General features: G+C 41.9%; 1 protein-coding gene across 5 annotated transcripts in view; it reads left to right on the top strand.

The window, feature by feature from the left end:
* The window catches only part of eps15l1a (epidermal growth factor receptor pathway substrate 15-like 1a), a 61,135-nt gene that overhangs the window by 37,102 nt on the left and 9,298 nt on the right, over positions 1 to 14,735 (top strand). For all 5 annotated transcript variants that reach the window (XM_086088410.1, XM_086088407.1, XM_086088408.1 and 2 more), the window contains 3 exons: positions 4,894 to 4,954; positions 5,037 to 5,185; positions 5,262 to 5,355. In XM_086088410.1, coding sequence (XP_085944536.1) covers positions 4,894 to 4,954; positions 5,037 to 5,185; positions 5,262 to 5,355 — 304 coding nt within the window. The remainder of the gene's footprint in view (positions 1 to 4,893; positions 4,955 to 5,036; positions 5,186 to 5,261; positions 5,356 to 14,735) is intronic.

Below are 14,735 nucleotides of genomic sequence, written 5' to 3'. Positions count from 1 at the left end.
AACTGTCCAACTCAAGGCTTGCATCATTCACATACTGTTATATAACTGCATGATTTGCTGAGACTGGATATTTCTTTCAACAATTTTCACGTGTTTAGTGTCATATAAAGACTATATGCACTGGACTTTACGACAGTAGTCAGACATGCCGTAAACCGCTGCTTGGGTGGGTGGACTCCGGTGAGGGGACGGGGGGGTTGGTCTTAGTCCTGTTACTACGTCTCTTCAGGCCTCAAGATCCACAAAGTGATGGTGACCTAACGTTACATGCGGTATATCCGGTCGTGGCTTCTTTTTTTTTAAATATATTTTTGATACATTTTCTTGAAAACTTCTTGGGTGGTGGCCAGTTTACTTTGGTGACCAAAGTGTTAACATGGTGTGCAAAACACTGAGTGGTATGGGTATTTGATATCAGTATCGGTGACTGCTCAAATGCTGAGTATTGTATCGGTCGTAAAAAAAAAAGTGGTATCGAACATCCCTAATCAATGCGCCATGACATGCATGTATTCTGTAAATTCCACTGACTCACTTTATTTTACAGGCAACATACTTTAGTATGTTTAGAGTTTTAATAAGAATATGACTATTATCATGTTAAAGCATTCATTCATGAAAATAACCCCTTAACATTCCGCGGGCCCACTGGAAGCCCAGCGGCCATCTTGAAAAAAAAAACACACACACAAAAACAAAGCCGGCCGATGCATGTCACCAGCAGCGTACTTGCCCGAAGGGTTTATACATCATTTGAAAGCTGAGCTTCTGGAGATTTAAACATTTTAAGATACAAACATATCTGCAGGCTGAGTGAGCATTTAAGTCAGACAACAGTAGATGCAAAAAAAAAAGGTGCAACTCACCATTTCTGGTCTCCTACATTTTCGAGATGGCCAACTGGTCCTTAAACATCGAACTGGGTCCAGTCAAAGTATTCCGGTAAAATTTTTCTTTTACACTGACACTTTAATCCATAAAGCTATGTGATTGGCTGCTGCAAGGTTGCACCTTGCTTGGTCCAATAGAAAGATGTTTTATCGGTCAGAAGATCCACACAACCCAATGGCCGACTTTTGACTGTGTCAAAAGGTCCTCCTTCCAAACTTCATCGTCGCTTGAGCTTCTTGGTGATGGACGTATTGAAAAGCCAATGAGATCCTCAAAACATCGGTGCTGGTTGCCTTTTTGAACACAAACACCCTACGCGTAAACCCTCCAATGTCATAAAGCCACACTATTGGTTGCTGCAACCTGCCAAATACGCACAATATTCACCCATTCTTATGGTCGTTTGAGTTAGTACTCATGGCTAGGCCTCTGCAACTATTTTACAAGAGACGAAAGGAGTCTACACGGTCACGGGGAGAGTGATAGACACCACCTGTGGTCCACTCCCCGTCTTCCTTTGTCTGCCATGGCCAATGACAATGTGCGCAAAAGGGCCTCCCTCGTACGATGCATGAACCAGTCACAGCGAAGCTTCATGGTGATTGACATTTTGAAAAGCCAATGAGATTCTGAATACATGGAGGTGTTTGCGGTTTTTTTCTTTTCCGAAAGGCAGCTGCGCTAACGTCATAGCACGTGCGTCATAAAGGGACATATCTCTTTGATGCGTTTGCGTTGATTTCATGTCAAAATTATGTCTAAATGTGGGTACAGTCTCTCAACTAATGCTAGAATTCAAGTCACAAATTAAAATTTATTTTTATCAGGCTTGACCTGGGCTTTCAAGGGTCTTCCAAACAGCACACTTTTGTTCGGCCTAGACCCGTTTTAGAAAAACCTGAGTAAAATGCTCATTTTCTGTAATATTATTGTCAAGCTGGAATTAAGTTGAACTGGAATTAAGGAAGACCTCAAGTTTTTATCCTGTAGTTTTTTCCAGTACTACCCACCGTTCTATATTCATTTTCAAGGCAGATTTTGTGAAAAAGAATTAGACAAACAAAAAATGTGTCCTTTTTTTTGTATTCAAACTTCCATTAAACTAAACTATGCTGATACTCCAAATGGTTCAAGAACAGCTTCAAATTTACTTTGGGTGCACCTTTTTTAAGCATTTTCGGCAAAAATGGTAGGACTGAACATTTCTGCCATAACACTACACAAGTGGCAAGTCTCGGCTACTTTTTTTTTGCCGCGATTCAAAATATGAATTTCCGTTGCATGATAAAGAAGCTTTCACATATAGATGAAAAATCTATTTCCGGGTTCAAACCAGCAAAACAATCAGGCGCCTGGCAGACGGCCAGCATCAAGACACAAATACACAATATGTACAGACTACAAACATTTTGCATTTTACAACAACATTGAACCATATTTACAATTCCATATGGACCACCAAGGATGAAATATTGTGATCATGATTTTGCTACCTGTACGCCAAGCTCACCGCTAGCGCTCATTCATTCTGAATGGAGAGCTCAAATGGAACACATCATCAGTCTCATTAATTTGGCCGCGTCTCCGAGTCAACGGCTTGTCATCCTCACGCTCCGGGATCCGAAGCCCTCCAGCGAAGTTGCTCCGTGATCTTTTTCTTCTTCGGTAGTTGCTTCAGGTCTTTCCGGTGCACTGCTGTTCATATAGTGCCTCCATAGTGGCGCAACGCTGTAACTGCAGTTAAAATTTTGAAGGCGGGAAGAACCCTGCTCGTTCATGTTTGCTTTCTCTTTTATGTCTACTTATACTTATATAAAGGTGTTGATGAATGATGAATAAATTATCTGTGTGCAAAATAAAACGACAGTTACGTTCCAACTCTTGACGCGTTTATTTTGTCTCCATACAGTCAAAGCTCAAGATAGTAATAGTGTTGGCAGATTTAGCTTCTGATAGCAGGGCATACTCAGCTGCTTAATGGGGAAGTTTGAAAAAAATAATAAAAAATCACTTTTTTCCACGTTATGACAGTCATTATGATGTGACAAGTGGTATCTAGCCACATCTTGTGCACTGCTTATGAGGGAAAAACAAGCAATAAGAGGTAGAAGGTGTGACATATGAGGTGTCAATCACATAGATTAAAGTTTTCCGTACCACCGATGGATTTACGTACTGTAGAAACTGCTGTGCACTTTTATTTTGTCTGTGCTGCAGGAAATGTTAAATTAATCTTCATGACAAGTGGGAAAGGTCAGGGGTTGCAACTTGTCGGTTTACGTTTTAGCTAACTCGAATAGCAGCAGCAGCAATCAGGTGCCGCATTGGTAAACATCTACAGGCATGAAAATCACATATTTCGGCAAAATGTGCCGTTTAGAAACCAAAATATGTTACCGACATGAATCGCGGAGGTCCGATGAGAAAATAATTGTGTGTATCGTGGGGCTGCTTTGCATAGTGAAGCTATAGATAGTAGCCGCTTCTATACTAACGTAACTCTCCCGTCACAAACCACCCACACCAACAAGCTAAATTTGTCACTGGGATAGACGTGTGTGTTTTTTTGGCGGGAGGGGGTTGCGCTTAGTGTCACGAACTTTCGTCATTGTAGTTTCATAATTCTTGCATGCGTGCGTATGTTTGTGTGAATCTACCGCTGCAAATAATGCATTTCAGAAGTTATACCAACAACTTTAGGGAGCAAGCAAATCTACTTTCCCACATGGGATGAATAATCTATCTGTCCATGTCAATGTCTTGTCTATCTAGTTTTCTGGAGGCGAGGTTACCTCATGCAACTAAACAATGGCCTTCAATCAATCAATGAATCAATTAATCTATCCGCAATCCATTGTCGTCCATCTGTCTTTCTATACAATGTAAAAATATATACAGTATAAAAATATGTATTTAAATGGGTCTCAATTATGCACCGATTTCCACTATTTGCGATCAAATAGTTGGGGTCCACTGTATACAAATGTATATTGGAGTTATATTAATTATTATTATTTTTTTTACCTTATTTGGAATTAGGCTAATCCCTAAATGGAATCCCTAAAAAGAATATTAATCAAGTTGCATTACTTAAATTTACAGTATTTGGATTACATTACAGGTAACTAGAAACTGTATCAGAATACATTTTAAAAGCAACCCTCCCAAACATTTCTTATATACTTGTAGCATAAGAAGACCATGTATATTTGCTACAAATACTTTATTAGACAATGATACTGTCTTTTAATTTTGCTATTTTTTCTTCTTTTTTTTGGTCTAAAAATGCATCAATTTGATGCATTTAAATATTGCGCCCGGACCCCAGGAGGGTTGTATACTTCTCACCTTGTTCATCCATTTTCATTTGACTTTTTTTTTTTTAAATGGCATGGCATTCCCCCTTCTTATTGACACTCACTGTTTACTTTAATTATACTTGTCATGTACAATATTATTTAAAAAGAATCAGTGAACGCCCCACTGCACTGCAAAATTTTGGTTTAGTGACCCCAGTCATTTTAAGGATAAAGAGTTTTCAGTCAAATTAAAAGACATTTTTGCTTTAATCCATGCAGTCATTGGTTGCACACTCAAACTTGCAAAAAATCAAAAGTAGTGTTATAGTAAAAGTTTGCGCTTTCTAGATGGACCTAAAATGTACGGTAAGCGTTCCAGGTGAAGTGAATTTGACCTTCTATAAACTTTTGAATGTGCTTCCAACTGTCCAACAAGGAACTGAACGGCAATATTCGCAACAGCTGTTTGATGCATACAATTTATTTTCTATTTCTATACCTTTGTGTGACTTTTCCACTCTCTCCATCTCTGTTGCAACCCACTAATAACTCTGGGAAACTTAAATCATTTTAGGTCAATCCTGAAATTTCACCCGAAAGCCCAATATCATGATTTTTATGGTACTAGTTGGGTGTCTCACACTCTGTGAAATTTAGACATTTTTCAAATAAAAGCCTATTAAACAAAAGTGTTCTTCTGCAGCAAGTGAGTCATTTCACGAGTGGTGACCCGTTCTCTGGCAACCTCAAATCCAAAGGAGTAGGTAGGAAATCTTCCATCCAAGATGAAGCATTCTAGAGAGATTATGGCTGTTGTCGTGACTGACGTCCGTCCATCTCTTTCAGATTTGTTTGGCGCTTTGGATCCGTTTGGCAGCAGTTCGTTCAGCAGCAGCAGTAACAGCAGCTCCGCGGGTTTTGCCGATTTCAGCCACATGGCCAAGCCCAGAGACCCCTTTGAAGGCCGTGCCAGCTGGCTGCCGGACTATCAGAAGGTAGTGAACGTCAACACTTTCCCAAGGTGCTTACGATAGCATGGCTACAACTAATGAAACACTTCCTTCTGGCCAGGCGGCATTTGTGGATGATCCGTTCAGCAGGAAGAGTGACACTCCTGCCCTGCCCCCGAAAAAGGGAGTTCCACCGAGGCCCAAACCCCCCAGTGGTGAGTGGAATATTAAAGACGCTACATTTAAAATTTCATACAATCCAACCCTGTTTATCGCGAGGGATATGTTTCAAACACATTCAAACGTATTAAAAAAAAAACACTCTAAAATATGCCTTGTGCCTTTCTCACTCTCATGCTTTCATGAAACGCGAGACTATATATTAGTGTTGGGCATAGTTTAAATTTTTTATTAATCTAGATTAATCTCACTTCACTTCTGGAGCTAATCTAGATGATTCTAGATTAAAATGATTGGTTTAATTTTTACATACAGCATGTGTTACCAAAATAATGAAACTTGCTGAAGAAAAATAAATTTTTTACTTAGTTGTAGACCGATAAAAATAAGGCAAGTATGTACATAAATAACAATATAAATCAAATTTGTCTGACATGGCGTGAGGCAGTGAGACCAATCCAGGGCTGGACTGACACAAAAATTAAGCCCTGGCATTTTGATTTAGGCCTGCCTGTGACGGTCAACGGAATTTACCTGGATGTCATTATTTTACACACAACCTAAAGTTACGGTTTGTTGAAAAAAATAAAAATAGACCAACATAAATCAAACAAACATGCGGCACACATTCAACTACTGGCAACACAAACACATATGACATGGAATAACGTCCTATAACTTCATCAACTGCACCACACAATGCATTCTCAGAACAGTATGCAAAACACGCCTGGAACTCATACGTGAAAAGTGTTGCCGCGTTCCATTTGCATTTGTGTTAATTTTTGGAACAATATATTTTCAGTTGAGTCCCGCTATTTAGGGCTGGCCTGCAAATAGCGAAAATCTGTGTATAACTGACGGCAATTGTTTTGAAGTTATATGCCATGAGTTTACCGGTCCGGCCCACTTGGTAATGTATTTTCCTCAATGTAGCCCCAGCTAATATGAGTTTGACACCCATGCTGTAGCGCCATTGCAAACGAGAGGGTATCAAATTATTTATAACATTTCGACAAAAATAAGCATTAATATTCACACTTATATGCAGGAAGTATAAGAAAACAAAACCTACAGCATTCCTGCTTAAAAAATCAACGTGAATAGCAGTGGATAGCGTTTCCATACTGCTCCGTGAAGGCAGACATGTTGTTTCACTCACAAACAAGAAGTACGTCTGTAGAAACCGGAAGTACGTTTAGCAATAATACTTTTCCTTTAGACATCAATACAATTAATTATCCATCCAAACAATTAGTAAACCTTTTTTTTTTATAATATATTTATTAAAAAATTTAAATTGCAAAAATTAAAATAAAAAAAATTCAACAACAAAAAAACTATTTTTAACGTGTCTTGCAAGAGCTCCCACATGTCCTTTCAGTCCAATATCTTCATCCAACCAAGGGTGTCATTCTGTCCCAGGTTCATCTAATAGGTGCGAAATGTCATTGTGTCCTACATAGTCCAGAAAACGTCCCCAAACTCCTTGAAAGATATCCTGTTGACCTCTCAAAGTGTAGGTAATTTTCTCCAAAGGCAAGTACAGAAAAGATTCCCTAAACCACTTTACAATTATTGGTTTTCCATATGACCTCCATGATAAGGCTTTAACTCTCTTTGCCTGTAGTAAACTTATATCCACAAACATTCACTGGTATTTATTTAGTCTATGCTTAGGCCGAGCAGAAAAAAATTGGGCTCGTCCCATATTCACATGCAAAATTGTTTAAATCAATGTTCTGACTTCCCTCCAGAATTCCTGTAATCTGGGACAGCTCCATATACAGTGGAACAATGTTCCCTTATCCTCACCACATCTAATACATGTATCAGGTGTATTCGGGTCAAACCTATTACGTTTTTCAGGAGTTATATACACTCTCATTATCCAATTATATTGCAATAGTTTGAGCCGTGTATTGGCTGTCTGTTTTTGGACTTTTACACAAATTGACTGCCATTGTTCCACTGTAAGTTCCTCTCCCAAATCATTCCTCCATGCATTAAGCTTACATTGCGAACTTTCTGTAGAGGATTTGGCTAGCATGTTATAATTTTTATTTTTTTTAATAATGCCTCTTCCAAAAGGGTATTTTTATTTTTTATTTTATTTTAATTTTTTTTCTTATAAGAGCTCAGTATTGTTCATTCGGTAATGTCATCATCATTGCTCTTTTTTTTTTCTTTCTTTTTTTTAATATATATACACACACATATATATATATATATACACATATACATATATATATATATATATATATATATATATATATATATATATATATATATATATTTATTTTTATTTTTTTGTATGTGGGTGAGAATGTGTATGTGCGTGCGTGTATTTGTTAGCTCACCAAAAACCTATTAGAAAAAATCCCATACCGTTCACCTAAACCGAACACCGCCGTCAGGAGACCCGAGGGGACCAAAGAAAACAAAGGAAAGTGAAATCCAGCACCGACCATACACCACCCACCGGGCCACCCACCAGAATTCTTCCCCAACCCCAGAAACATCTAAATTCCAACAAATCAAAAAAAAAAAAAAGACCTCAAGAGACCGAAGGAGAGACTGAGGAAAGGAATGAAGGACAGACGAAGCAGAGTGAGATCCACAGACACCAGCCTCCACCGATTCAATGACCTGAGGAGGAAGCAGATTGTGTCTGAGTTTCGATAGATGCTGGTGTGGTGGATCTGGCATGCATGAAAATCTCCACCAAAGTGGGGAGCCGTCGACCCCCGCCAGGACAGAGCAAGCGCAACACCTCAGGGCCCCCCAGGCCGCGGCAGCGCCAAAGGACGACCCCCGGGCCCCGCCAGGGCCACCGGCCGGAGAGCAAACCCAGGAGCAGGAGCGCCCCCCACCCCAAACGACCTCCCCGCCCCCCATCCACCCCCGCCATCCACCCCAACCCAGCCCCAGCCGCCCCAGGTCCCCAAGCCCCCAGACACCCCCCACCCCCAGCACCCCGCAACCCCCCCCCCAACAAAGACAGCCCCCCAGCCCCCGGGGACCCCCCGCACCCAGGCACCGGCGCCGAAGAGGGGCCGGACAGCGGAGCGGAGAGGGCAGCCGCGCCCACCCCACCCGGACAGGGGACCGCAGCACTGCTCTATACCGCGGTCCCCAACCTTCCTCCAGTAATCCTAATTAGCCATACAACTATCATATTTTTTACAATAGGATTACTCACATTTGTTTGTAAGCTTTTTAGGCACGTCAGAGTACATATAAGAAGGCATCGGATCTTTCAAAAAGCATAACTCAGAATTCTTCCTCATCTGCATTTTGTTCTCTGTGTAATAAAACATCAAAGATCTCAATTACCGTTAAGCCGCCCAGTAGTACCACAACATGTTGGGACATTGTATCCCACCCCTGTCAAAAGGTAAATACAGGAGAGAGCCTGGACTGTCTATTTTTCCATAAAAATATTAATGAACATTGATTTTAGCTTGGGAAAAAAAGTCATTTGGAGGTGGCAGGTGGATATTCTGAAATAAATATAAAAGTTTGGGGAGCACATACATTTTTAAAATGTTGACTCTGCCCATCAAGGAAATGGGCAGAGCTGACCATCTATCAAGAGATTTGGATATGGCTGTTATTACTGGGGTATCATTTATGGCTACAATATCTTCCAACATAGGAACAAATTAAATTCCCAAACAAGCACATTTATTCGCTGATTTAAAGTGACTCACACATTCAGGTGGGACCAATCTGTCTTTATATTAATATTTCCAAATTAATTAATTATAACATCTAAGACTTGGGATTGAGGTATTCAAATTTTTAAGGAAGAGAATAACATCATCTGTGTACAAAGCTATTCTGTGTTCATTTTTACCCACCTTAATACCCCAAATCGATCCATGTCCCCTAATTGCAATGGATAAGAGTTCTATTGCTATTAAAAATAAAAGTGGTGATAAAGGGCACCCCTGTCTACAACACCTCTTGATCTCAATTGGCCTTGAAATAATATTATTAGTTATTACTTCGACACTCGGATCGTTATACAATAATTTCACCCATTTACAGAATCTTTTTTCGAAGCCAAAACGACCCAACACACCAAACAAATAGGACCACTTCACCCTGTCAAAAGCCTTTTCGGCATCCAAGGTTAACAGAGCTGTATCTGGCACCCCCTTCTGGTCATATAAAACATTCAGGACCCCTTTAACATGAAAACCCTGCCGTCCGGTCATAAATTCATTCTGATCTTCCATAATGAGTTTGGGAAACAACTCGGCCTGCCAGTATTTTAGACAATATCTTCAAGTCCAAATTCAAGAGGCTGATTGGACGCATATTTTCACACTTATCATTTGCTTTTCCTGCTTTTGGAAGAAGTGTAATCAGAGCTCCTTTCATGGTATAGGGAAGAATTCAGTTTTTAAAAGATTCCATAAACATCTCCAAAAAAGTGAGGGAACACTGTATACATATATCCATCCACCCATCCATCCATTTTCTGCCGCTTATCCGGAGTTGTGTCGCGGGGACAGCAGTTTTAGCAGGGAAGCCCAGACGTCCGTCTCCCCAGTCACTTCGTCCAGCTCCTCCGGCAGGATCCCATGGCGTTCCCAGGCCAGCTGAGAGACATAGTCTCTCCAGCGTGTTCTGGGTTGTTCCTGGGGCCTCCTAATGGTGGGACATGCCCAAAACAGCTCTCCAGGGAGGTGTCCAGGTGGGATCCGAACCAGATGCCCAAGTCACCTCAACTGGTTACTCTCAATACAGAGGAGCAGCGGCTCGACTCTGAGTCCCTCCCGGATAACCAAGCTTCTCACACTATCTCTAAGGGAGAGCCCGGACAACCCAGAGGAAACTCATTTCTGCCGCTTGTATCCGGAATCTTGTTCTTGCAGTAAGGACACACAGCTCGTGACTATAGGTGAGGGTAGGATCTTAGATAAACCGTTAAATCGAGAGCTTCGGCTTTCGGCTTGGCTTGTTCTTCACCCCAACAGACCGACAGAGTCCGCATCACAGCAGATGCTGCTGATTTTCATCCCAACTGCTTCACACACGGCTGTGAACCACTCCAGTGGGTGTTGGAGATTACGGCTTGAAGAAGCCAAAAGCACCACATCATCTGCTAAAAGCAGAGTGCAATATAGATTCCGCACTCTCTGACAATGATAGCACCACTGCCGCCTACTGTAGTGGATGTGAAATTACACTTTATTCTAGTACGGCAAGAAAAAAAACTTTACCTTGAGAAGCATTGTACTACACTGAAGGTGCTGCAACTCCAAATTGGGACTTGCTTGTATGCGCTTCAAAAAACAAAAAAAGGATGATGAAAAAAATGAATCCACCCTTCATCCTTTATCTGAACCGCTTTTTCTCATAAGGGTTGCGGGAGTGCTTGGGCCTATTCCAGCTCATACAAAAAGAACAGGCTTGTGGAATCCAGGTCCAGAAAGTAAAAACCCTGCCACAGATTGGCTTTAGCCACAGGTGCTTCTACTTAACTGGCAGGTAAACGAGTTCACAGAAGCACCTGTGGCTAAAGTCAAACAGTTTCAGGGTTTGTTCTCTCTGGACCTGGATTCCCCAACCGTGAAAAATAATGACGATAAAAGTTGTACGGTGGTCATCCTAAGATTAAAATTGAAATGTCACAGTAACTGTCATTGCACTTCATCTCACCTGTGAATATGTGTTAATAGTTCCAAAGCACAAACATTGTTTTCTGTTACTGTGTGTTTGTAACATACATGCACACTCACTCACAGGAGCATCAAGTGTATGAGGCTGATGTTTTGGGTCGCCTAACCTTTCATGTGGGCCAGTTGAACTGCTTCAATTTGTGTTAAAAAACTAAACCAAAAACAAAAAAACATGCAAATGAATTGCTGCTGGTATAGCAGCTCATTTGCAAAACAGGGTGGAGTGCATGACTGTGGTTTCTTGTATGTGTATGTGTGGTTGGTTTCTTTAAGAGGAAAAAACTGATTGCCAGACGCACAGTTTTGCGTGCGTGCGCGCATGTTTGTGCGTGCATGCGCGCGTGTGTGTGCGTGCGTGCGCGCGTGTGTATATGTGTGCATGTTTGTGAACCAGTGGCCCGACTGGAACTTCACATGCAGTGTGACCGGTTGTGTGGTTTTTAACACTTTGAAGAGCCGAGTGGCGCTCACATTTCCCACGATATGACTCCGGTAGAAGTAGTTTCATATTGCACATCATTCAGGAGCTGTAACCGTGATGGCCTGATTATGCCTTATTTGCATTTACTTCATGTTTTTTTGTCAAAATCTAGTAAAACTGCATACGTTATTTTGTTCCCAAATGCTTTTTAACTGAATAGTTGTAACAAGCTTTTTACATTAGCTCGTGAATGCTTTTTAAAAAGAACTGAATAGTTGAACAAGCTTTTTACATTAGCTCGTGAGTTCAAAATGACTTGTTTTCTATGTAATAAAATAGATGAAGCCATTTGACAGCTATATGGTTTGAGGAAAATCATAACTCCAATTGAATGTGGCCTGTGTCAAAAATGAGTTTGACACCCGGCGACCACGCAGCAGTCTGGTGATGGTAGTCTTCAAAGCATTTCTTCTTATTTCCCATCAGCTGTTTTTACAGCACCCCTCCGTGAGTCATCACCTTATCGTGGTGGAGGGGTTTGCGTGTCCCAATGAGCCTAGGAGCTATGTTGTCTGGGGCTTCATGCCCCTGGTAGGGTCACCCATGGCAAACAGGTGCTAGTTGAGGGACCAGACAAAGCATGGCTCAAAAGACCCCAATGATGAACACAAACTTTGGATCTTCGTTTCCCTTGCCCGGACGTGGGTCACCGGGGCCCCCCTCTGGAGCCAGGCGTGGAGGTGGGGCTCGAAGGCAAGCGTCTGGTGGCCGGGCCTATACCCATGGGGCCCGACCGGGCACAGCCCGAAAAGGCAACGTGGGTCCCCCTTCCCATGGGCTTACCACCGGTGGGAGGGGCCAAAGGGGTCGGGTGCGCAGTAAGTTGAGTGGCAGCCAAAGGCGGGGGCCTTGGCGGTCCGACCCACGGCTACTGAAGCTAGCTCTCTGGACATGGAATGTCACCTCTCTGGCAGGGAAGGAGCCCGAGCTGGTGTGCGAGGCTGAGAAGTTCCGACTAGATATAGTCGGACTCGCCTCCACACACGGCTTGGGTTCTGGTACCAATCCTCTCGAGAGGGGCTGGACTCTCTTCCACTCTGGAGTTGCCCACGGTGAGAGGCGCAGAGCAGGTGTGGGCATACTCATTGTTCCCCGGCTAGGCGCCTGTACGTTGGGGTTTACCCCGGTGAATGAGAGGGTAGCCTCCCTCCGCCTTCGGGTGGGGGGACGGGTCCTGACTGTTGTCTGTGCTTATGCACCGAACAGCAGCTCAAAGTACTCACCCTTTCTGGAGTCCTTGGAGGGTGTGCTGGAGAGCGCTCACCCTGGGGACTCCCTTGTTCTGCTGGGAGACTTCAACGCTCATGTGGGTAATGACAGTGAGACCTGGAGGGGCGTGATTGGGAGGAACGGCCCCACCGATCAAAACCCGAGCTGTGTTTTGTTATTGGACTTCTGTGCTCACCACGTACTGACCATAACGAGCACCATGTTCAAACACAAGGGTATGTGCACTTGGCACCAGGACACCCTAGGTCGCAGTTCGATGATCGACTTTGTAGTCATGTCATTGGATTTGCGGCCGTATGTGTTGGACACTCGGGTTAAGAGAGGGGCGGAGCTGTCAACTGATCACCAACTGGTGGTGTGTTGGCTTCGATGGCGGGGTAAGATGCTGGTCCAACCGGGCAGACCCAAACGTTTTGTGAGGTTCTGCTTTAGCACTGTTTGTGTCTGCCTTTTTACATCTGGTCTTTTAATACAAATACTTCAAAATGGAGCTTTTGTTTGCTGAAAAACAATCTTACATCCATGACCTACTCTATGAGGTAGTTTTTATCTGTGCAGACACACACACCACCCAAGCACGCCACACATGTTATAGTAAGCTAGCCAATAGCAGCACAAAAGAGACATTAATATTAACACTTGTTTCCCTCATTAGCACGTAGCAACATGATTGAGGAGCAACTTGCATTGTAGTTAACAAGCAGTCTTTGATGTGAATTGCCTTCAATTAGTCCACATGTCGCATGAGCGAAGCTGAGTGGGGGAGCAGACGAAAGGGACATGAGTGACTTGGGTGTTTAGTTTGCATTGTAGCCTACTTATTAAAAAAAAAAATGTACGTGAAGTCTGTTTTAAAAATAGCCCATCAGTGATTGGATACTGTGTCTTGCTAAGAAAAATTAAAACAAAGGAAGAATAAACGTTTATTTACTTACCAATTTTTCTACATCTTGTTTAAAAACATACTAGAATGTATTACATGGGGAAAATGCTATTATTTCCCCAAATATTTTAAATAAGCAAATTATAGAGCTGTAATTTTAATACTTTGATATTTTTACCCTTATTGGCTCATGCCTATTCATAAATTTTCCCGGTGTGTCTGTGAAAGCTGCTCCTTGCTCTGCAGTGCGTGCACATTTAGACCAGGCATGCCGCTTGGTGGTAAACCAGAAGAGCTGCTAACAAAAAAAAAATTGCCATCCAGCATAATGGACATATCATTTAGGTATAAAGTTACATATGACCGTTATACTAAAAATGCAAGTAAATTAATGTAAAATATTGGGACATGTATCGCCTTAAAGAACATGTATTAGGATACATATGTATCGCGATACGTATCGTATCGTGACCCCTGTATCGTGATACGTGTTGTATCGTGAGGTTGTTGTTGAGGAAATAGGTAACAACCAATCACGGCTCAACTGTTTTCTGGATTTGGTCCGCAAACTGACAAACTTGCTATCAGCAAAATATTATCTTCTTATTTTTGAAAATGGCTCGATGTGTCAAGTATTCCTTTAAAACATTTTGTGAGTGTCTGCCGAACGTTGAACGAACTGAACTGAACACCCGCTATGTGCACACACGTTAAGGTTCGATAAAGGTTGCAAAGGGCTACAAAATGATGCAAAGATGTTCCCAAATAGTTTTTACTTGTGGCAAACTGTTTTTCATTGAACATTACTGTTTGCAACCTTTTATAGGAACCCTGCTGAAAAAAACAATATTTGCTACTTGCATTTACATGGAGACTTCTTTTTTTTTTCATTCTGATTGAAGTCATTGCAACAGAAGATTTCTGGTCAGCCGTTTACTGGTACGTACTGTATGACGTGATCTATTCTGATCTGCTGTCTACATGCTCCACTACATTAATCAGATCAGTTGTGTGATATGTAAACATTATGTGATTTATCAAGACGGAGTTCATTCATCTATTTAGCACAGTAGTTGTTATCCCATCACAGACAAGCTCTTGGTAAGACGCTGCCATTTTAAAGTGCAT

Source organism: Leptonotus elevatus, chromosome 11 (genome assembly GCF_054856555.1).
Source record: "Leptonotus elevatus isolate MCC_2025b chromosome 11, RoL_Lele_1.0, whole genome shotgun sequence".
NCBI classification, from domain to species: Eukaryota; Metazoa; Chordata; class Actinopteri; order Syngnathiformes; family Syngnathidae; genus Leptonotus; species Leptonotus elevatus.
Note: the sequence above shows the minus strand (reverse complement) of the source record. Positions and strands in the feature narration are given on the sequence as shown.